The sequence below is a fragment of the Vanessa cardui genome, chromosome 3 (assembly GCF_905220365.1).
Source record: "Vanessa cardui chromosome 3, ilVanCard2.1, whole genome shotgun sequence".
Lineage (NCBI taxonomy): Eukaryota > Metazoa > Arthropoda > Insecta > Lepidoptera > Nymphalidae > Vanessa > Vanessa cardui.
In genome coordinates this window covers 6,832,529-6,855,943 of record NC_061125.1, presented here as the reverse complement: position 1 = coordinate 6,855,943, position 23,415 = coordinate 6,832,529, and the positions used below count along the sequence as shown (strand labels likewise).

Sequence of the window (23,415 nt, the reverse complement as noted above, 5' to 3'; positions counted from 1 at the left end):
GAAATGTAAAAGAATTTGATGGCAAATGGTCCTTTTAAATATCCGGTTGTTCGATGTTCAAATATGCTGAATAAAACCCTTCAGAAGTTAAATTTGTTCGAATGTAATTGAAGTACGGTAGTAAAGAAAAAAAAATAGAATGTGTAATAAGCGTTGGGTAGCTGAAAATCGCCCCCAAGTGACCAATACGAGCGCCGTTCCGATTTTAATTGCCTAAGCTTCAAGAGATTTCGTACCCATACTACACATTCCATACTGTTAATACTTCTTTATTTTGAACAAATTACTTTGCTATAATTGGATAAAGACAGTTATTTGATTACTCATCGAGAACCCTATTACGTTCAAAATAAATTGAGCCCATTAGGGTTCAATTTCCTAAGTATCATCATTCCCCTTCATTAACTCACAATTTTTGATTTTTACGAAGCAAACACAAATAAAAACATAATAATATTATTGTTAAATATAAGTAAGTGTGTGCTGAGCGAATATTAGTTTGTTTGTCCTACTTTCACACCTCAATCGATCGTCGTTCAATTTGGAACAAGAATAGTTTCAGATAGAGATAATGCCACTGTCCCGATCGCACAAGTATTCCAATTGGTAAAAATTTGTGGATTTTTTATTTATACCTACTGTCGAAGAAACTTCGTTGAAATTTTTTTTTTGTTCTTGGATAAAAGACGTCAAAAGTTCTCGAGTAAAGAAAATAGGTATTTTATGATAGATTTGTGATTTTCCGATCACGAAAATAGGCTCATTGTATTCAATTGGTAACATTTTGTTCTTAATGTTTCAGATTTGTTTTTTATTCTAAAGGGAATATAATTTACATATGATTGCCTAAATTATATAGGGTCCAGCAAAATTCTTCGGTTTTTGCCACATTACTTTCTGCCCGTGTCTTCGCCCTCCTGTGAGGAGAGAGTTGCAAGTGTTTGGTTAAAATGTAAAGACACTGCGATTCTAGATTACAATCTTTCAATGTACTAAGTATGAAATCTGTTTAGGCATTTTCGCGTGACTGATTATTCATCCAAAATTTAGCACTTATAATGAATAAGTATTAGTAAATGAAATTCTCATTTCAATTTGGTTAAAATGTTGATAAAATTAGAAAGCTTTTCAAATTCTTTTTTTTCTTAGTATCTAAAAGATAGATTTTGTTTACTTGAATAGTTTGTTATGTTTAACGTAAAATATTAAATTTTAGAGAGTAATACAATTTGATACAATACGGTAACTACAACGCTGCATCACTTATTGAGTTTGTGGCTTACATTTACTTAAGAACTTCTTGTTTAAATCATCTCTCGGATAGTTTTTTAATTAAGTTTCGAGGAAGAAAATGATGAAGTCAATTAAAACAAGATGAAAGTCGTTAATATATTTAAAATAAATTAATGAAATATATTTTATTATACCAAATACGCGGTGTCAGCGGTAAAAAAAATATTTTTACAATATTTAATATGTTTTTTAACGAGCCAGATGAAAAAGCCCTTATTGCGGTTCACACTTATAGGTTGTTCGGCATTCCAGGTACTTTCCAGGCATTCATTAGGCAAGCCAACCGTTGGGTGTGACAGTTGTATAAAAAAGTGAGACGGTTTCGCTGGTTTTTTGGTTACCGCTTCATGCGGGGGAAAAGCGTTACTGCGTTTTCATAGTGAATAAAAAATAAAAAAAGGCTGTTGGACGGCATTCCCTTTTCAGGAACGATACGAGCCATTATTCCAGCTGCGACAGTCAGAATGTGATATGTCACCTCCTGATTTATAATGAAAATGACCGGTCACAGTTGTTCTCGGCTCATATTATGAGTAGCCGTATCAGCAAGGCTATTACAGGAAATTTGCATGGAAAGCCACAGCCTTCGTACATGACCGTTATAGTCCTTTTCCGCTTTCCTACTGACGGTGGCAGATTGGTCCCAACAAAATTTTAGTCAATTTTGTTTCCACTAAGCCTAAAAGATTTAAATACTGGATCAAAAAACAAATTTGTTTTTTTTTTCAGCAAGTAAATTCGCAGTCCGTAATTTAAGAGTTAGCAGTGAACGCACGTACAGCAGTGGAACCTGTGGCTAAATTTTTTGCTGTCGTGTCGAATTGCTATCTCAAAGAATTAAGGACGTCTATCTGGATTTGCGCAAACCTTCGGCATTCATATTCGATAATTATATCGAATAAACTCATGATGTATTGTTCCAGAGGACATCATAGGGACATTTTAAAATACATTTTTTTTTAATCGCGATTTCTCAGACATTTTCTGCCTCGCACAACCACTTTGTGGAACCAGCTTTCGCCGGCGGTTTTTCCGAACCGATACGACATGGGAACCTTCAAGAAAAGAGCGTACTCCTTTTTGAAAGGCCGGCAACGCACCTGCAAGCCCCATGGTGTTGCAGATGTCCATGGGCGGTGGTAGTCACTTGCCATCAGGTGAGCCTCCTGCTCGTTTGCTACCTATGCCATAAAAAAAAAATACATGCTTACAGACGTAATCATGGCACTAGTCCATGTTTGACCTATAGTGCTCTTATTTATTACATATTTGATTAAATACAGTTAACCTATATATAAAGTATAGCATAATTTGTATGTGAAAATTAAATATTCAGTCCGACTAAATGAATTTGATAATGGAAAGCTAAATAGTCTATGAAAGTTATAAGCGTGAAAATTTAGGATTAATAAATGTCTATTCAATTGTGTGTCGTGTAATTACTGGATCCAAGCCTAATAAATTGTGGTTAGGGTGTGCAGATATGTTTATGTTTTTTAGAATTAAGGTGTTATTTAGTAAATAGAATAACATTTTTACATACAACAACATATTATTATTATATGAAACATGTTATTTAAATACCAAATAAATAATAATAAAAAATGGAAATTAAATTTTATTTTACTTAAACCAGTCAGTACTGAGTAGCAGTCGTACTATATTAGTTTATAAGAGTTTTATTTAAAACATATAATTCTTTTTCGTTTTGGAATAACACTAAAAAGTTTTTATTAACATAAGAATGAATAACATTAAAAGCTTCAATATACAAATTACGTATAATTTATTTATTTTAGGCCTCTACTAATAAACATTTCAGCAACCCTATATTTTGTGACTGCCATATGTCCGAATAGTTATATCCGTAGGGCTTTTGTTATACTCACGATTACTCTCATAAAATCCATAGCGTAAGTTTATATTATTTAGATCGTAAATAGTGATACTATTAGGAAGTAAATTCGATTCTATCTGATGATTTGTGAGGAGGAGGTATCAATCAGGCAGTACTGTCGCAGGACAATTTCATAGTATGAAAAAGTACTAAGTTTTTATCTGTCATTAATTTTTCTATGTGTTAAATGTTTAATAATAAGCGAATTATGGTATACCGAGAAATAGTAGTCGAAATTAACACAAAAAATGACTTTTAAAATATACGCTTTAAAATATGTTTCTATACAAATATTAAAAGGGAACGCCTATGAATATCCAGACAATATATAAAATATCTCTAAAAATTTTGTCAAATCAATTAATTATTGTCAGTAACGTCACGATGCTTCCTGAACGTGAAGGTTTCCTGAAATAAAAAGGCCTCTTTTATTAAAATATCTTTATCGCGTTCTAAGCTTGCGTAACACGTTTGTCACTCTAATGGTGGCACAAGTAATTATATTACCGCCAGAGCCGCCAGTAAGACGTCGGGTGATGACAGGGCTTTTTAAGGTGGGGCGAGCACAATGGCTCTTCCAAAACAACTGAATGATGCCTTCATTACAGTCGCTGACGTTTCACAAATATTCAGTGGATTGTTCCGGCACTCCCGTTTTAGGGATAAGTGTCTATTACATACAGTTACGACGTCAAATTATAATGCAAAGAAAGTTATGGAATGTTAAAACCCCCAGTTGCAAGTGAGTGATAATATGATATAAATCATCAACTAATAGCTCACAAACATTTTAGTAGCTCGATGTGTTATCGTAAGTGCACATGTCGGCGCGTTAGATAATGGAGCCAATTATAATTGTGTTCAAAACCAAAGTGTTGATTCGATATTACATTTAAAATATTAACATTCTTTCAATCAATATATGTACAATAAGCAATTTAAGGTATATATATGTTTACGCGCGTCTGTTTACTGCTGGCTCGTGAGTGTTCATGTTAGCGCTTTACAACTTATAGTCGACTGTTATTGCTCGTGAAACTACGTTCGTCTATTACGTACGTAGTTTCGTGAGCTAAACACGTTGTTGCGATTTGATGTACCCGTAGCCCGTCCCTAGGCCACGGCAAATTTTAACATGAAAAACTGTTACAACTATGTAACTTGCTTAGAAGCAGTAGATACAATAATAAAATATGGCTAACAAACATTCATCTCACAAATCTAAATAAAAAAAGACACGTGAGATTGTTCACAATTGGTTTGTAATATAAATTTAAATACTAAAACTTATGAACTATTTTGATATTTTCTTTGAATTATTTCCAATTTGCGTAGGAGTTGGAAAGAACAAGGTCCAAACATTCATCTCCGGAGGAGATAAGGTCAAGGGCATTTATAAGCCTTAACTTTGTTACTTCATTACTAAGCGAAACAGATTTAGATATTGATTTTCTATAAATCTGGTAAAACATTTATAGCTTTGGCGGTATAATGTTGAGTATTATTTGTTCTTTAAACTTAAAAATAATATTAGCCTCAAATACACATTTGTATGTGTATGTGAAGATTTGTACAAACGTTTTGAAAATATTGAAAAGTTCAACTCTTTGGAAACAACCTGTTACATACGTTTCGGAATATTTTCACACGTATAAAACAAGAGCGCTATTTTCTGAAAATGTTGAAAAGGAAGTCAGCCATAACTTATTATTAGTAATATTATTGAAAAATACATACAGTTATGGGTCATTATTGATATATGTGTGTTATTTTTTGCGCGTATCTATAGAACAACAAATAAATGCATAAAAATTAAAATCAGTTAACTTAAATATTTGTATCACATTAAACTTTGCATGACATAGGTACTTCAAAATTTCAACGTGTAATTGGAACTTTATTTAAAATACGTAAATTTTTAAAGTATGACTTCAATTGAAAAGAAAAATTTAATTAGTTCGCGTCGTACAATTGTTTTATTGCGTGTTTTAAATATTTATTAAAAGATTTATTTGTTCCAAAATGATTCTTTTTTAAAATAAATTCAATATAAAAATTATATTATTAATAATTAAACAAATAATATAACGTTTATTTATATATATTAAATTAAAAGTGAAAGTCGAAAGTTCGCATGTCGTTGTATACAAAAATGTTAAATAGAATTTAATCGTACAAGTTTATTCGACGATTAAGTAAACATAGTATTTCGGCCAAAGTTCTTGACTGTACGGATAAAAGCCTAATAGTGTTTCACGTAAGTTTGAAAGCGTTTTCAATGTTACCGAAACAAACAAACGCAACTTGTTTCACTCGCAAAACTCAATTTAAAAGCACTTACTCGCGATTTGCCTGAGCGCCGTCACAGCCGATCGTATAGTGTTGAGCGTACGACGTCTCAGATTCTTTTTAAAGGAAAAGTTTTCCATGTCAATGTTCACTGACATTTTATTATAAAAGTCTGTAATGTACGCCCTGAATACCTTTTGTACGCGGAGTCGCGGATATACTGGTAAATGCACATTACTATCAGCCCGTCCACATACGAAAAATAGGTGTAATCAAATCAAACAGGGAAATCTGTGGAGATGAACCGCCGTGTTTCGAAATAATTTATTGATTGGCTTAAATAGTATTTTGGTATTTTATAGCAAGTAATATGAATTATTTTAAACTAGAAATCTTTGGATTCTGTGATTTATATGATAGTCATCATACATTAATTTATATATTTTCCTAATAATGCTATCTTTATTTATACTTCAAATTATGTGGATATATACATGGATTTTACAATCCTAACGGTCTTAAAAATGTAAGAATAAATAAGCTCAGCACTAAATTAATTAAATATATCTTCAAAAGTTAAGTTCCTTAAAAATATTTCATTCGTTTTACTTTAACCAATTATTTTATAACAATTTGACGATTACCGACATATAATGCAAATTAAAAGCTTCAAAATGTTTCATTAAATGCAACATTCAAAATAAATAACGATCACGACTCTTTTCTACTAAATTCTGATAATATATTAGCACTTTATAAATTTAAGGCCTATTTACATGAGGTCGAGTGTGATGCATTGTATACGTTTGCTAGAACGTACAGTAAACAGCGGGCTATTTTCGAACAGCTACTGGATTCAGGTTCATTAACAGAGAACGGCCTTAGAATATAACAATGGAGATTCTAATTTTGTTTTACGATTATTATCTCTACGTCTCTGAATAAGAAGTTATTTAAGCTAAGCAATAATAATAAGGAACGGAAATAATTGTTTTGAATTGAACATTTCGAAAAATCGAGTTCTTTTCTTATTTTTAATAGGATATCTGTGTGTAAACACCCATTTGCGCAATACCTGTGATACATTTCTGACAATTAATAATGTTGTCGACTACAGTTAATGTAATGCACATTAAACACCTAATTAATTTTTCATTTCAAACAATTTACTAATCGCTACTGGCATTGCAATCACAACATAAAGTAGAAATTAGAATTTAGAAAATTTGTAATTAATATACAATTATACATATATGAGATTGAATATATATACATATGAAACGTTAGCAATTACACTGTGTTGAAGCGGAAGTATTAACTCCGATTGGAGGAGTTTTCATCACGGTGATCGTTCAAGGACTTCTACGCAAATTATATGCACTAGTATTTTCCCCTATTCCCTGGATCTCATAAGTCGATGCGGAGAACGAAGCTTGTAGCTGTATATGTAATATTCCCTGAAATCCTAACCCAGTGTTGCGAACATTTTACGGAAGTAAAGTGCCTTATTCTATAATGACCCGATGATACATTATTTTAATCCAGGACCTTGGGTTCTGCAGCCTTATTATATAGCTATAACAAAGGGCAAGGCAATTAAAATTAACTTAGTTTATATAATATTATTAAAATTTGACGCTGATATTATTAAGCATAATAATATTAACATTAACAATTTATTATATTACTAAGCGTAGCGTGCCTTTATATGAAAAAAATAAGTAAGTATATGTCAAAATACTATATTCGAAATAAAAACCTTTGAATTATTAACCAGACTGAATGTCAATATGCGATTTTCAAAACGGAAAGCAAATTATGACAAATTCTAATTAACTAAATGAATAACTGGGAATCAGTAAACCACCTGTGACCGACTCGAGAGCAAGCGTCGTTAATAATTAATTATTCTTGTGTCGTAAACGAGCTATTCCAGATTTTGCTCGTTTATTTTAAATGGGAAATACTATTAAGTTTCCTGAACTGTGCCGAAAAACAACTTTTGAACAATATAATTGCAGTATTCATTGGACTTAATTAATTAGGAAATTGAAATGGTTCAGTTATTCATACCTTTTGTATGATTTATAATACGACGTAAGAATATTAACTATTTCTGAGGAAATAAGCCACTGCCCCACAAAGTTCTTAAATAAAGATGTAATGTCCCGTGTAATCACTGGATAACTCACATTTTAAGCGGCAACATGACAATATTAAGAATATTTGTTTGGCTGTTGATTATCTGATTCGTCATATCTACGCAGACGAGCCTGCACAGAGTCCTACGACCAAGAACTGCTTATTAAAGTCAATGTATGTATGTCCTTCCGTCTTACGTCTTACATAATGACGTAAGTAGGTATAGATAGATAGATTTTAAATGAGCATTGGGAATGACAATTACAGCGGCTATTATATAATTATTAGAGAGAATACGTAATATGTTTGTATAAGTAATTTAGATAGAATATATAATTCACAACCGAATTATAATTATGCTTCATGTCTACATATATAACGTGAAATTAATCGTCTAAGAAATCATGACGTAGAACTATCCTAGTGGACTCTCATTTGATAGAGTTATCTATATTAATACTAACACAACAACAACAACAGCCTGTAAATTTTCCACTGCTGGGCTAAGGCCTCCTCTCTCTTTGAGGAGAAGGTTTGGATCATATTCCATCACGCTGTTCCAATGCGGCTGGAATACAAATGTGGCAGAATTTTTATTTTCTCGCGATGTTTTCTTTCACCGCCGAGCACGAGATGAATTATGAACACAAATTAAGTAGGAACATGAAATTTCAGTGGTGTTTGCCTGGGCTTGAACCCGCAACCATCGGTTAAGATGCGCGCGTTGAACCGCTGGAACAAATCGCCTCTCTTATATTAATGTTATTGCATGTTAATATATTAATAATAAAAACTTTGTACCTTTTAGGTATATACCAGGGCATAGTTAAAGTTTATATGGCAGAGTGCTAAAACGTATACGAGGTACGTATTACAATACGTGTAAGTAGTAATGAAATAAAACAAGTTTACGGTCATACTATCAATGGAATCAAATATTATGTCATAGTTGAAAATCAATACGGCATTTTTATGGTATTGCTAGAAAAGAGATTGGCGACATTGATTGAAAATTAGCAGATTGAACTATCGTTGCGCTAGTCATAGACTATCTTGAAGTATTGATACTGTGGGACTGAGGGAGCTGGCAAATGCCGCGTTCTCTAGTCAGGTGTCGGCGTAAAGTGGTAGTTATGCTACCGCGTTTCGTCCGGTAAGTGAGAGTTCCGGAGGCCCAATCCCCCTCCCCCCCAAAACTTGATGGTTGTGCAGAATTTGGTTAAATTACCCCAGGAGGGTACCATCAGCGACAGCGGTGGAGAATCCCTCTCTGGGCATCCATGCTCAGGACATACACCACCTGAGCAGGGATGCCCAGGCTGCCCTCCGAATTCTGGGGGGGGCAATTTTGCGCTCGCCACTGTTCGGGGCAAGCGGAGCAGGCATCATAAGGCAACCCCTACCACCCTCGCTGTGGACTTCTGCAACATAAGGGGACTCAACTCCAACCTCAACGCCGTTCACTACCATCTGGAAACGGCGAAGCCGGCCTTGCTCTTTCTAACCGAGACCCAAATATCTTCTCCTGCCGATACGACCTTTCTCTCGTACCCTGGGTACAAATTGGAACATTCCTTTATACCACGAGCTGGGGTATGCGTTTACGTCAGAGATGATATCTGTTCTCGACGCCTCGGCAGCCTTGAAGGACAGGACCTATCGATTATCTGGCTGCGTGTAGACTGCGATGACCATCCGCGAATCTATGCATGCCTTTATAGGTCGCATAGCGGTAATGACGAAACCGACCGACTGGTTGAGCACGTCCAAATGGCTACAGATTCCGTGCTTCAGCAGATTCCATCCGCAGAGATCATTATTCTGGGTGACTTTAATGCTCACCACGCAGAATGGCTCGGCTCACGCACCACCGATCATGCGGGTAGATCTGTTCTGGACTTCGCTCTAGCATATGATCTGACACAACTGGTCAACTCGCCAACGCGAATACCGGATGTGGAGGATCATACACCTTCCCTGTTGGACCTTCTGCTGACTTCACATCCGGATGGCTATCAGGTTATCGTCGATCCCCCTCTGGGCTCGTCTGACCACTGTCTCGTCCGGAGTACAGTGCCGGTTGTGCGGTACTCACGGCCTCGCTTTGTTGGGTGCCGCCGAGTATGGCACTACAAGTCAGCAGATTGGGATGGGATGCGGTCTTTTTTTGCATCTTACCCATGGGGGCAGATTTGTTTCTCGCCGGATGATCCGAACGCTGCTGCTGACTCTGTTGCCGATGTGGTGCTTCAGGGTATGGAACTATTCATTCCTTACTCTGCAGTACCCATCGGTGGCAAGTCCCAGCCTTGGTTTGGTCGCTTCTGCAAAACGGCATCACGCCGAAAGTGGGAACGCTATCAAACCTGGGCTAATGCATCTGCGTCTCGTGATGTAAATACCAGCGCATTTAAAAAGGAATTCAACTCTGCCTCTAGGTCCCTCAAAAACGTGATTGCTAGGGCGAAAACGGAGTACATTGGCAGAATTGGCGAGAGACTGGTGCGTCTCCCTTCAGGAACACGAGCGTTCTGGTCTCTCGCTAAGGCTGTCTTAGGGAATTTCTGTCAGCCATCTTTTCCATCTCTGCACAGAGACGGTGAGTCATTGGCCCATACCGCGAAAGAGAAAGCTGATCTTTTAGGCTCTCTCTTCGCGTCGAACTCGACTCTGGATGACCAAGGAAAATCTCCACCAACTATTCCGCGATGTGATACCACGATGCCGGAGGTTAAATTCCGGCAAAGTGCAGTTCGTAAAGCACTTCTTTCCTTGGACATTCATAAGTCGAGCGGACCCGATGGTATCCCTCCAATCGTGCTACGGACATGTGCTCCCGAGTTGGCACCGGTCTTAACGCGTCTTTTCCGGCAATCCTACACATTAGGCGTCGTCCCGAATTCCTGGAAGACAGCTTTGGTGCATCCGATCCCTAAAAAAGGCAACCGCTCAGACCCGTCCAATTATAGGCCTATAGCCATCACCTCCTTGCTCTCCAAGATAATGGAGTCCCTTATAAACTACCAGCTCCTGCGGTATCTAGAGGAGAACCAGCTGATAGCGACCGCCAGTACGGTTTCCGTCGGGGTCGGTCAGCCGGTGATCTTCTAGTTTACCTTACTCACAGGTGGGCTGAAGCAGTTGAGAGCAAGGGGGAGGCATTAGCAGCCAGCTTGGACATAGCGAAGGCCTTCGATCGTGTATGGCACAAAGCGCTTCTTTCGAAGCTTCCTTCCTATGGGCTTCCCGGGAAATTATGCAATTGGATTACCAGCTTTTTGGCAGATCGGAGCATCAAGGTCGTTGTCGACGGTGCATGCTCTGACTTAAAATTCGTCAATGCTGGTGTTCCACAAGGCTGCGTTCTATCACCCACTCTGTTTCTTCTGCATATCAATGATTTGTTGCAAATCGGGAACATTCATTGCTATGCAGACGACAGTACCGTTGACACATTATACACCGGCCGCGCTAATATTTCTCGGGAAAACGTCGAAGAGAACCGGAACAAACTTGTGTCTGAAATTGAGTCTTTATTAAACGAAGTCTCGAATTGGGGCCGGCTAAATCTAGTCCATTTCAACCCCAAAAAGACGCAAGTTTGCGCGTTAACCGCAAAAAACACCATTTGTCGTATCTCCACGAATTGAGAACATTCCGATAGCCGCTACAGGTAGTATCGGAATACTTGGCGTTGATATTTCGAGCCTCGTTCAGTTCCGCGGTCAATTGGAAGGCAAAGCCAAATTGGCTTCAAAAAAGCTGGGCGTGCTCAGCAAGGCGAGACAGTATTTCACGTCGGCCCATCGCCTTAAACTTTACAAGGCGCAAATTCGGCCTCACATGGAGTACTGCTCTCACCTCTGGGCGGGTGCTCCCCAGTACCAGCTCCTTCCATTTGACCGCATCCAACGTAGAGCGGCTCGAGTTATCGACGATCAAGCTCTTTCCGATCTCCTTGATCCTTTGGCTTTGCGTAGAGATGTCGGATCACTCTGCATCTTCTACCGAATTTTTCACGGGGAATGTTCCGAGGAATTGGTCGGATTAATCCCGGCTGCTGAATTTCACCTTCGGACATCTCGCCAAAATTCTAAGTTTCACCCGCACCACCTTGATGTCCGAAAATCCACAACAGCGCGATTTCTCAGACATTTTCTGCCTCGCACAACCACTTTGTGGAACCAGCTTTCGCCGGCGGTTTTTCCGAACCGATACGACATGGGAACCTTCAAGAAAAGAGCGTACTCCTTTTTGAAAGGCCGGCAACGCACCTGCAAGTCCCCTGGTGTTGCAGGTGCCCATGGGCGGTGGTAGTCACTTTCCATCAGGTGAGCCTCCTGCTCGTTTGCCACCTATGCCATAAAAAAAAAGAAGGTGACCCGGAGACACGAAAATAGTGAAAAAACAGGACCTTTTGTATATGTTCCTCATCTAGTCACTTAATATGGTTTGTTTGACTTCCAAGCAGGATACATTTATTTAAATAATTGTATTTAATTAACATGACGTTGTATTTTTTTAATGTTAAAAAAGAGTAACTACTGAGTTTCTTGCTGGTTCTTCTCGCTAGAATCTACTTTCCGAACCGGTGGTAGTTTCACTTAATTGTAAAATGACGATTCAAAAATGCTTATAAAAGCCTACTTGAATAAAGAATATTTTGATTTTGGTGTTCGACGGTGGACTACGGTTTGCCAAATAATAATTTACTAATATATAGATAATCCATTATATAAATAATCCATTACGTTATCATAAATTGCTCTCGAAAAAATAAATCAAATGTTTAATACATTTATTATGAATGAAATTAATAAACCTACTCAGATGTACATATTAGTTTTTTATTCATAATGTCTCGAAATTACATTAATTCTAAATTAATGATGTTTGAAACAGAAAAAAAGATATGGTAAATAGAAATCTTCCTTGTTAAAGTAATTAATATTAACTTTTACATTAAGATAATTTATAGTCAGTCCGTTGTGTATATTTAATATATGTATATTACGAGAAACAGCTAATTAAGTCATCAGCCTTGAAGGGAAATTTGTTGTTTCGAGAGCAATTTTGATAAATTAGTGAAAACTATCTCAGACACTTTTAAACAAATATTATGGTATAGTACGACAAACTCTTTGTGAATCCTTATAAAATAATAGAGTTTAACGGTAATAGTTTTGTTTTATCTCATCTCGGTTAAAATAAATATCAAGATCATTTTAATCGCTCGATATTTCGCTTAGATTAATAAATGCAATAGTTAGCTTATACTAGTTTGCTATGCGATTTTTTTTTAAAAGCGGATTAAATTAACGGATATGTAATTATAATATTGGTAATATCCGAAAGAAACACTATGAGGTGTTTATCTTATATTAAATCCGATCTGAACTTAGCGATATGATCGCAAGGTTATACGAAAAATATGTTTTATATAATCAAATACAAGAACATAAAATGTATAATAATAATATACATAACTTTTGCTTGTATACGTACTTAATTAATAACACAAAAATATGTACAAATTTATTATGCTAAATGCATGACTATGGAAACAGCAGAATCGAATGTAATTGCGATATAAATTAGATGTTCCTTTTTTTGTTATCTTCTTACAATTATTAATTAATTTACTAAATTTACTGATAATAATTAATATGATAGAAACAAAATATAAGAACAAACGATCGTTACAAATTCTATATATGTTTTTAAGCATTTTGTTTTGTAAGATATTCTCTTGTTGAAAACAATTTATTTTCATAATTCATTTAAGTGAAGGAAAACATCACGTCGAATCCTGCATATGTCAAATGAAAGTCAGAGATGTGTCACACACGTTAACATGCCATTTTATTTTAACTTTACTATTTTTATACTAACAAATATTTTTTAAAGAATTTGTGAGACTGAAATAAAATTAAATAATCTAAATAATACCATCTGTAAGTAATATCTTTTATACCGCGGTCTGTATTGGATGGCGAAAGTTTACGGTTTAGGAGTGGGTCAGACGACGTGACTTCCACCATCTGCTTTTATTGGAACATTTGACTTCGTCTAAAGCCTAGCTTTATTGTTATAATACTTTTTATGTCATTTGTTTGTGTGAAAGTACTGTCACTTTTGTAACAGGTTATAAAAATCTTTGTATATTATTTGTTGTACGTTTTTTTTATAAGATGAATAATATGAATTTGACAAACAGGTGACAAATGTACTACGTATTTCTTAGCTAAATATTGTAAATTTTTTTGGCAATGAATAAGGAATACGCAACGAGCTTCATAACAATTGCACACATTAATAGAACGTTATGTATGATTTAAATATAGAATAATATGCATCAACAGGTGTCACGCAGCCAATTCCAATCCAAGTCTATACTCATTGAAAACTATTGAAATGTGATTGGCAACTGTTCTCTGGCGAAACTTTGCCATAATCGATATCGTACGGAAATTTCATTAATTCCACAAAGTGTGGAGTTTGAGGTAAGTTAGATGGCACGTTTCGTTTGAGCTCGGCCTTGTCTCGATCTGTTTTAAATTGTTCTCGAACTGGGGAATACACAATTTAAGAACATATCTATGACAACTAAATAAGCTTTAAAAAGAGATAAGCTGATTTTATGGATATTTTACATATTAACTGTAGACTTAAAAGATCTTTTGTTTTATATTAGTTAATTTAGGAAAGGCTCATTGTTTAAATATTTTATTTATTGATTAACCAATGTCATGTTTTAACGATAGATAATATTGTTTTGCTAGCGTAACACAAGCAGTAAGGTCAGATTTTAGTACTTTAGAAATTGGCAAGTAATAAAAAGCGTTGAAACTTACTCAAAACAATTTTAACCGTCGTCCTCGTACACGTCCAAATGTAATGAAAGAACTGAACAAGACGCTCTCTGAACGAAATCTGTTTAGGTTCCAATTCGGTGTCTTCAAATCTAACTCTTTTCTTTGGCGTCTTCCCTTTGTTCCCCTTTTCTAACTTTTTACTTTTAACTAAATTCGATTTGTGTACTTTCACTTCGTTTAATATTTCTAAAGTTGGTCGATATATATTATCACTCAATAAATTTAATTTTGTTGCACTGTCTACTTTGTGTTCAGTGTTAGCTACATTTTTGTTAATTTCTTTTCCTTCTACATGCAGCGGTCTTGCTTGAGCACTTTGAGATTGTTTATAGTTTTTGAACGCCGTGTTTAGGATCACAATAAGGTGGATTTATAACTATAATCAAACGTTGAATATGTCTTCTTGTGTACACATTACAATGCGGTACTGAGGGGTTTTCTGCTATGACGCCAATAATTTGCAACTCGACGACGCGTCTAGACGACTCTTGGCTTTGTTTCAACTGTCGATTTTTAGGGCGCACTTAAATATGAACCAAATGATGATATTCATAATAAATTAATCAGTACGTTTGCTCATATCAAAGTTCCTTAATTATTTATATATGACTTTTGTAAAGCAGCAATAAGCACTGTAGAACAAAATTGATTCACATTTTATTAGGTTTATTTTCAAAACTTGGCAAGTTTATTATATTAAGTGCAACGAGTATCCGGCATTATTTTGTTAATTAATTACTTCAGCCACGATATTCGAGTTTAAACATGTTTTTCTATATCGTCGCAGTTCAGTATACAGAATGTTACGACAGCACTTTGTTTATTATCATCTCAAAGGGTGGCTTGTTTGCAGATGTTTGCATAAAACAACAGGTTGGTTACGCTTTTAGGTAACATCATGGTTTAATTAATGTTCGTAGTTGCTGCCTTTATTGATTTTGTTTATTCTTTAATTTTTATATTTTTTCAAGCTCATTCTAATTTATTTTAAAATCTTTATATATGGTTTAACAAATTGGGATTGTAGATAGATATTAAAATACATCTCGTCATTAAGCTAAGCGACGGTCAATTATACATCTAGTATTATTTTTATGGGACGTTCATAATCTAGGTGCTTATAGTAAGATAATACATAACAATGATACTTTTCTTCATCCTCTTTATCTCAACTCAGGAATAGTTTTTTGATGGTAGAATATTTATCACAATAATAATAATAGTAACAATCTGCAAATTTCCCACTGCTCCTCCTCTCCTATGGAGGAGAAGGTTAGGAGAATTTTCCACCATGCTGCTCCAGTGCGGGTTGGTGGATTCACATGTGGCAGAATTTAAGATTAGACACATGAGGGTTTTTTCACGATTTTTTCCTATAACGCTGAGCGGATAAAAAAGCAAGCGGGAAAATTAGGCACATGAAAATTGGTGCTTGCCTGGGTTAGAACCCACAATCATCAGTTATGAACCTGCAATCATAACCATGGGCCAGTAGTTCACATCTCTGAATATTTAGGATGAGTGGATATGAATATTTTTAGTCACATTTAGCTAGACATTATTTCGAAATAATATACACTATATAATAATACGAAATAATAATATACACTAATTAATAAGGTTCTTTTTTAGTATTATAATTACAATTAAGACTTTCTCGCTATTGGCTCCTTAATAAAATAGCCATAACATTCAAAATTACGAGGCCGTATAATGGGATATGGGCGGGACTTTCGCTCACAACAAAATTTATTATTTTTACTCACATTAATGTTTATGGAGTTATAACGAAATAATGGGTGCCAAATACATTAATAGTCGTAACTTCCAAGTCAAATTAATATATTTCATTTTATGTCATAAATTAACTTAATAATATTTATACCTCGAAATTTATTTAAACGTTTATGAATCTCATAAGCTTTCTCTGTATAAAAATATTGCAAGCTAAAAAAGAATTTTAGTTTGCGAAAATCAATTTTATAAATAATTTTATGGTTGAAATGCATAATTAATCTCTTTGATATAATTTCGTGTAGTATTCAAATTACTGTTTCAGTTATTTTTTCATTCTGAAAGGTATTTTTTGCTCCTGAAATTCACTGATTGAATGTAAATTTATGAAAATGCTCTGGATTCTTTTAACAAAAATGATAGCAGCATACGTGCATCATACAGATTATACGTATTTAAATTTATGTAAAAAAAAATTCTGTAATTAGAGGAAAATTTAACCTTTTTTTATTATATTGGTACTCTAAAGCTCGTTTAAAAATACTTATTTGTAATAATTTGTTTGAGATTATATGTTGTAGTTCGTTATAGTCATAGGAATAGAACACGTAGCTAGCGTATAACGTAAAATGATAAGGATACGAGTATAAATTTATATTTTGTTATATGTTATTGGTTTCAAACACATTGCTATGAGACACCTTAATTATATTAGCAGTTTCGGAAGAACTATATACCATTTATTTATTTTTACTTTGTTGCTTAGTTAATAATATTTCAAATATTATTTAGTACCTACATTGCACCTATACAGTAGAAAATGATAAAATACATAAAACATTTGAAAAAAAAAAACAATTGAAAATGTGTCAAAGAAGCATTACGTTAAAGTATAATTAATAATGTTTAGTATATAAAAATAATTCATATACAAATTTCTTTTACTTGCTTAATTATATGAGAGCATTATACATATATATATATCTACCTTGCCGTTTTCGGCTACAGTGACTTAGCTTTCTTAAAATTGTTTATTAGTAGGTAATATTTAAAGCCTGCGATGCGACCTCACATGACTAACATACCCAATCTTGGCACTAAACGTGCGACCACATGTGTCGCAAGTGAGTGTACCATTTACATAATTGTATGTTATATTAGCAGGTGGACGTGCTTTTATTTTATAAAAAAAAATGAGAGTAACAACAACAACAGCCTGTAAATTCCCACTACTGGGCCAAAGGCCTCCTCTCCCTTTGAGGAGAAGGTTCGGAACATATTCCACCACGCTGTTCCAATGCGGGTTGGTGGAATGCACATGTAGCAGAATTTCTATGAAATTTGTCACATGCAGGTTTCCTCACGATGTTTTCCTTCACCGCTGAGTACGAGATGAATTATAAAGACAAATTAAGCACATGAAACAGCGGTGCTTGCCTGGGTTTGAACCCGCAACCATCGGTTAAGATGCACGCGTTCTAACCACTGGGCCATCTCGACTCTATATTGCAAAGTAAATAAATGAGAGTTACCTAGAGCAAACTTGACGCCAGTCCACGCGGTGCGGAAATAGTGAAACAGGCGGCGGTAGAGCGGGCGGTGTCGTCGGCGGCGCGCTGGCGCCTCCGCGTCGGGTGCGGGCGGCGCCTCCGCCTCGCCCGCACCCGCTCGGCCGTCCACCGACGACGCCGTGTTGCGGACCCAGCTTTGTGATCCGCTCCGCTAATGTGACCGCACCATTATAACCACAAGCTACTCGGATACATTGTTCGCGCGTCGAAACTTTTCATTGGCGTTACACTGTATTCGTTGATTGCTATGTTCGCACTTACACTGTTTCCATTTATATTCTTGTAACTGTTTATAAACAAATTATTTACTTTTTTAAATTATATTTTGGAAATAAAGGTGGTTTATCGCAACGATTCTCCTTATTGTTTTAAGTGAATTTTAATTTGAAGAACATAAATCATTAAAAACTAGTTAATAGTTAGTTTATTAGTTTAAAGTTGAGAAAAATACATTTTTTAATTAAGCATGCGGTAAGCGTCTGAAAAATATGCAGCCGTAAATCTGTGGACAAAGAAATGTTTGTGTTAGTTTATGTAGAGACAAACAAAATATTTTTAGCGTATTAGATAAAAGCATATTATTTTAATTTATGTACTTTGATAACAACAATAATCAAAACATTTTGTTAAAAGTTAAATCAAGGCTTGAGAAAGTAGCCTTTGGTATAATTGGTATATTCACAAACTTATATAAATAAAGTAAGTAAAATCAAAGTCAACATATTAAAACAGTTTGAGTTAAAAGTTATTTAAACTAAAACTTCACCGTAGTTATGAATAAAGCCGTGGGGTTGAAACTTTGCTTGTTTGTTTCAGATTTGCATTAGAATTGGATTTTAGTGTGGCGTGTGTAAATGAAAGAGCACGTACGTAATTCACTTATGGAAAGTATCACGTGACCGTTTCTAGAACCGTAATTATTGGCCTGTTTGCCGTGGAGTTGAGCACGTATGAAATAAATGTATTTGACTTTCAGAGACCGGCAAACAATTAAATAAAAAAAACGGAAAAAAAGTTTCATAAAATAAATTGAATGCAGCTGTCGTCGCTCGCTACACCAGTTTTCCGTATTTAATCTAAAATCTACTATAAACTTCTAGTTTAAGGCTTACTCTTCCCTTTGAGTAGAAGGTATACTCTGTTTTATAAAATACTATATTTTGCTTTATACAAATAATACAAGGTTATCAGTTCTATGAAGTTTAATGAAGTTCTTAACTAGAAAAAAAAAATCTCATCAGAGAAGTGAATAAGTTTTGTAAACGTTTTTTTTATTAATCTACATCATAGCAGAATAATATTTTTTTGCAGCAAGGCCTCATAAAATCATCATTGCTACATATTGCGAAGTCACTCGACTAACCGAGCCTCCCAGCTTTATTTCTAAGGGACAATGGCAACTGTCGAGAGCGCCATACAAACTTGTACAATTTCGTAACTACGGTACCTACAAGGGAATTTAAGCCGTAAAGCTAATAGAGAGACAGTATATCGGAAAGCATAAAATGGTTTGCAGGTCCATAAATTAGACCATGCATCACTGTCACCGTGGCGTGGTAGAAACGAAAGGATGCTTCGTAATAACCTGTGAAATGAACGTTTGATGACCACTTGCTTTGGAAAATATATAGGAGTTGCCGAGTTGGATGGCAGGGAATAATGACGCGATCGAAGTAGATTGGTGTGATTAAACTTTGAGATTAAATTTGAGTAAAGTTTTCCTAATGGTATAAAATCTAACAGTCTTTAGTAATTTAAATTAATAAAGCTATTATATATTACAGTTATATAATAAAATACACAAAAATAATATTGTATTGTATTACGAATAGAAATGGCCCAATAGGTGGAACGCGTAAATCTTAACCGATAATTGCGGGTTCAAACCCAGGCAAGCACCACTGAAATTTCATGAACTTAATTTGTGCTTATAATTAATTTTATGATTGGTAGTAAAGAAAAACATCGTGAGGAGACCTGCATGTGCTTAATTTCAATGAATTTCTGCCTCAACCAACCTGCATTGAAACAGCGCGGTGGAATATGCTTCAAAAACCGTCTCCTCAAAGGGAGAGGAGCCTTAGTCCAGCGGTGAGAATTTTACAGGTTGGATAGCCTTCAGCATATATGTGATGTTTTTAGTGATTGTCTATTTTATCGACATCAAAAATAATGAATCGATATCGATATTGATAAATGAAATTTTATATATGTAGTATTTTCTAAAATGATAATAGAAGATAATTGTTCTTATAGAAAATTTAAATGAATCTTATGTTTCAATTTACTTTTTTTCTCTACCGATTTCTTATTTTACTTTGCTCGCAATCATAAAATTCCAATTCATCACACTGTCTTTTGATTTACGTATTTTTACTTTTACTTTAACTTCCTAATTATAAAATGTACATAGAGATACAAAGATTATGTATTTAATTGGTAGAGAGACATTCTTTCCGTATTTTGAATCTCTCTGGGGAAATCTTGTTTTGGCTACTTGTGGGGGTGTGAGTGAATTATTAATATATTTTAGAAATCTTCAGCATATCATTCGTGTTGTAGCGCTTTATATCGAGTTTGACAATATATACGTGTATAGAATTAATAAAATTTATATATATGTAATGTGAGCTGAGATGGCCCAGTGGTTAGAACGCGTGCATCTTAACCGATGATTGCGGGTTCAAACCCAGGCAAGCTGATTCATGTGCTTAATTTGTCTTTATAATTCATCTCGTGCTCAGCGGTGAAGCAAAACATCGTGAGGAAACCTGCATGTGACAAATTTCATAGAAATTCTGCCACATGTGTATTCCACCAACCCGCATTGGAACAGCGTGGTGGAATATGTTCCAAACCTTCTCCTCAAAGGGAGAGGAGGCCTTTGGCCCAGCAGTGGGAATTTACAGGCTGTTGTTGCTGTTGTTGTTGTTGTATGTAATGTAACTGTAATTAATAATATCTATTTAATATAAAGCGACATGTTTAGATAGATTCTTAGGAATCTACTGTATTAATATTAATATTTCCTTTAGTTTTGTTTAATATTTGAAACTGGATCAACAATTCTAAGTTTGCTCTTTATTACAACACATAAAAGTTTTCTATGTTCTCCAAAACTTTGTTTCGAAATAAATTTAAATATCAATACAATGAAGTTGTCTCAAAGGATAACAATGTAATGTTGGTTGTCTTTACAAAATCGGTAGCATTTTTTAAAATATACATTGGATGATCAAATATTTATTGTGAAGCAAATCCTAAAATTAAGCCTCAGTGACTACGCGGTAATTTCAAAGATTAGGTCTCGTCTGCTTTACCGTAATTGTATTAACGACTTCATTATCTCGAGGTAAAAATATTAGGTGTACTATAGAGGCAAATCACAAAATGAGAAAATTAAATTCATTCCGATGATAATTTAATGTCATATATTCGTATATTTTGACGTTGTGGGATTTTTGTGCTGATCCCTTTGGGTGGGTACTACGCACTCATCACTTATTCTCGTAGTGTCTATAGCTACGGGCGATGGCAGTCACTTACCATAATCGGGCTTTGATAGAATCTCATGACGATTTCGTTTGTAGAAAAGACCAAAATGTTTAGAACTTATATATATACGTGTTGGATTTATCTTGATTAAGGATAAATATTTATTTTAATACTTATTGTATTCGCTATTAATTTCGTAGCAATAATACAAAATGTAAATATAGTGTAAAAAGAGCATTCTTTAAATACTGAATCCTCTTCTCTTAAAGAGGTTTGAAGTTCATTACACAATTATTCAGATCCAGTGTGGGTTAGTGAAATTATCGAAACAAAATTCTTGAAAAAAGGTGAAACAAACAAAATTTATTGCTACGGGGAATGGTGGCAAATTTTTTCATTTATTTCATAATAGCGAAATAGTAATAGTTTGTAAAGTTATTTTTCGGTAGAGACGTAATGTATTACGGTATTAATAAGATTCCATAGTAAGCGGCTTATTCTACGTCATCCTACCTACTTAGTAATTAAAAAAACAGATTTAATGGAAAATAATAGAACAAAGACTGATTGCGACGTGTCCAATGAGCGATCGTCTGTTAAGAGAATTAAGAGAGCACTTTAAAGATTACGTGCAAATCCGGGTTTTCAATAAAATAAAAGGTAAAAACCCGTTAATGTCTCACAGTAGGTTAGCGGGATTCCAACAAGGATCCACTGACCTAAATAGGTACATGTAGCTTAAATAATGTTTGAAAACTTTGTAGTGAATTTTTGAAAGCGAGAAATTTACTAAAAACTTATAGAAAACCCCAGAACACGCAATTGAATCTTTAACTCGCGTGAATTTAATTAAATTTAATTCGTAAAATTATGATTAAGTCACAACTTGTCGTTTATTCAAAAAACTTTTAGCATAAGTAACGGCACGAAAATAAGCCGTCTGGGCACTGGGTACAATTTTCCTCGCCTATTTCAAGATTTAGGGCAGATTTCACCATGGTGCTCCACAGTGGTCTTATGTATGTGTGGATATGTATGGCAGACCGCTATTATATTAATGGTAGTTTAAGTAAAAACTCATTAGAGCAAATATGCTCTAGTTTTATCTTCAATTATATTCGCATATGGTATTCAATATAAATAGCTTCCAATAATAATAACTAATTTGTTATTATTGTATCACTATCCTTTTTACGTCTCTTGTGCATATATATGGATCACTTACCGTTCAAACCGGACCGAAAAACAATAAAAAATTTTTTTTTTTGCATTTCATTGGTATTATGCACAGTAGTGCCCCATCTCAAATATATTTTTAAATTAATTTTGAAAAAAAAGGTTGCACGAAATGTTTTTTTATAAAATTAAAATTGTAAAATATAGGTTACGAAAACTGCATAGTTTGCACTTTCATAGTGCGGGTTAACGCAAACATTTTGAAAAGTTTTATTTCAACATAAAGTAAAGTAACAAAACTATATTAACTTCGTACGTATTTTACTTTTTGATAAATTTTTTTAGGGTAACACTTATTTGGTGTCTTTTAAAATATGTTATAAATAATTAGAATCACATATTAAAATGAATCGTTTTGATTTTAAAAGATACAGTACACATATTAATATATCTAGCCTCCATATATAGATTATTTAAACATCTTATTAAGTTTTGTGTTTATTTATTTGAATGTTTAATTTGAAAACAATAATTTAAATAACAAGTATTGGCTTTGTATGTACATTTCATCAAGAAAAGAAAATGCTTGGATATTCAGTGGAATAGACAAACAAAACGAGAACCCATAGTATCTATTTAAATATTTATATACCTATGTCGTGAGTTTTAACAAAGATATCACGAAATTTGGTCATAATGTATTATTATTACCTATTAATGGAATCACGCTATCAATTTATGTGTGGATTCAGAATCGTATTGTGAGTATGCTTTTACTAGATAATTCGTAGTAGAGCTTTTATGATTTATTATAAGAACCAGTATTTATTATGAGAAACATTATGAGAAATTAGATATTGTTTATCTAAATTACTCTGTTGATCGGTGCGGATACGGTTCGCCTTGTGTATTTTAGTTACTTCAAAACATTGACACGGTATGG

General features: G+C 34.4%; 1 protein-coding gene across 1 annotated transcript in view; it reads right to left on the bottom strand.

The window, feature by feature from the left end:
• LOC124543878 (Kv channel-interacting protein 4-like) overlaps positions 1-21,374 on the bottom strand; it is a 95,731-nt gene extending 74,357 nt beyond the window's left edge. The window contains exons 1-2 of the mRNA XM_047122199.1: positions 21,348-21,374; positions 17,763-17,952 (exon numbers count right to left, since the gene is read on the bottom strand). Of these exons, the coding sequence (XP_046978155.1) occupies positions 17,763-17,952; positions 21,348-21,374 (217 nt within the window). The remainder of the gene's footprint in view (positions 1-17,762; positions 17,953-21,347) is intronic.
• Between the last annotated feature and the right edge of the window lie 2,041 nt (positions 21,375-23,415).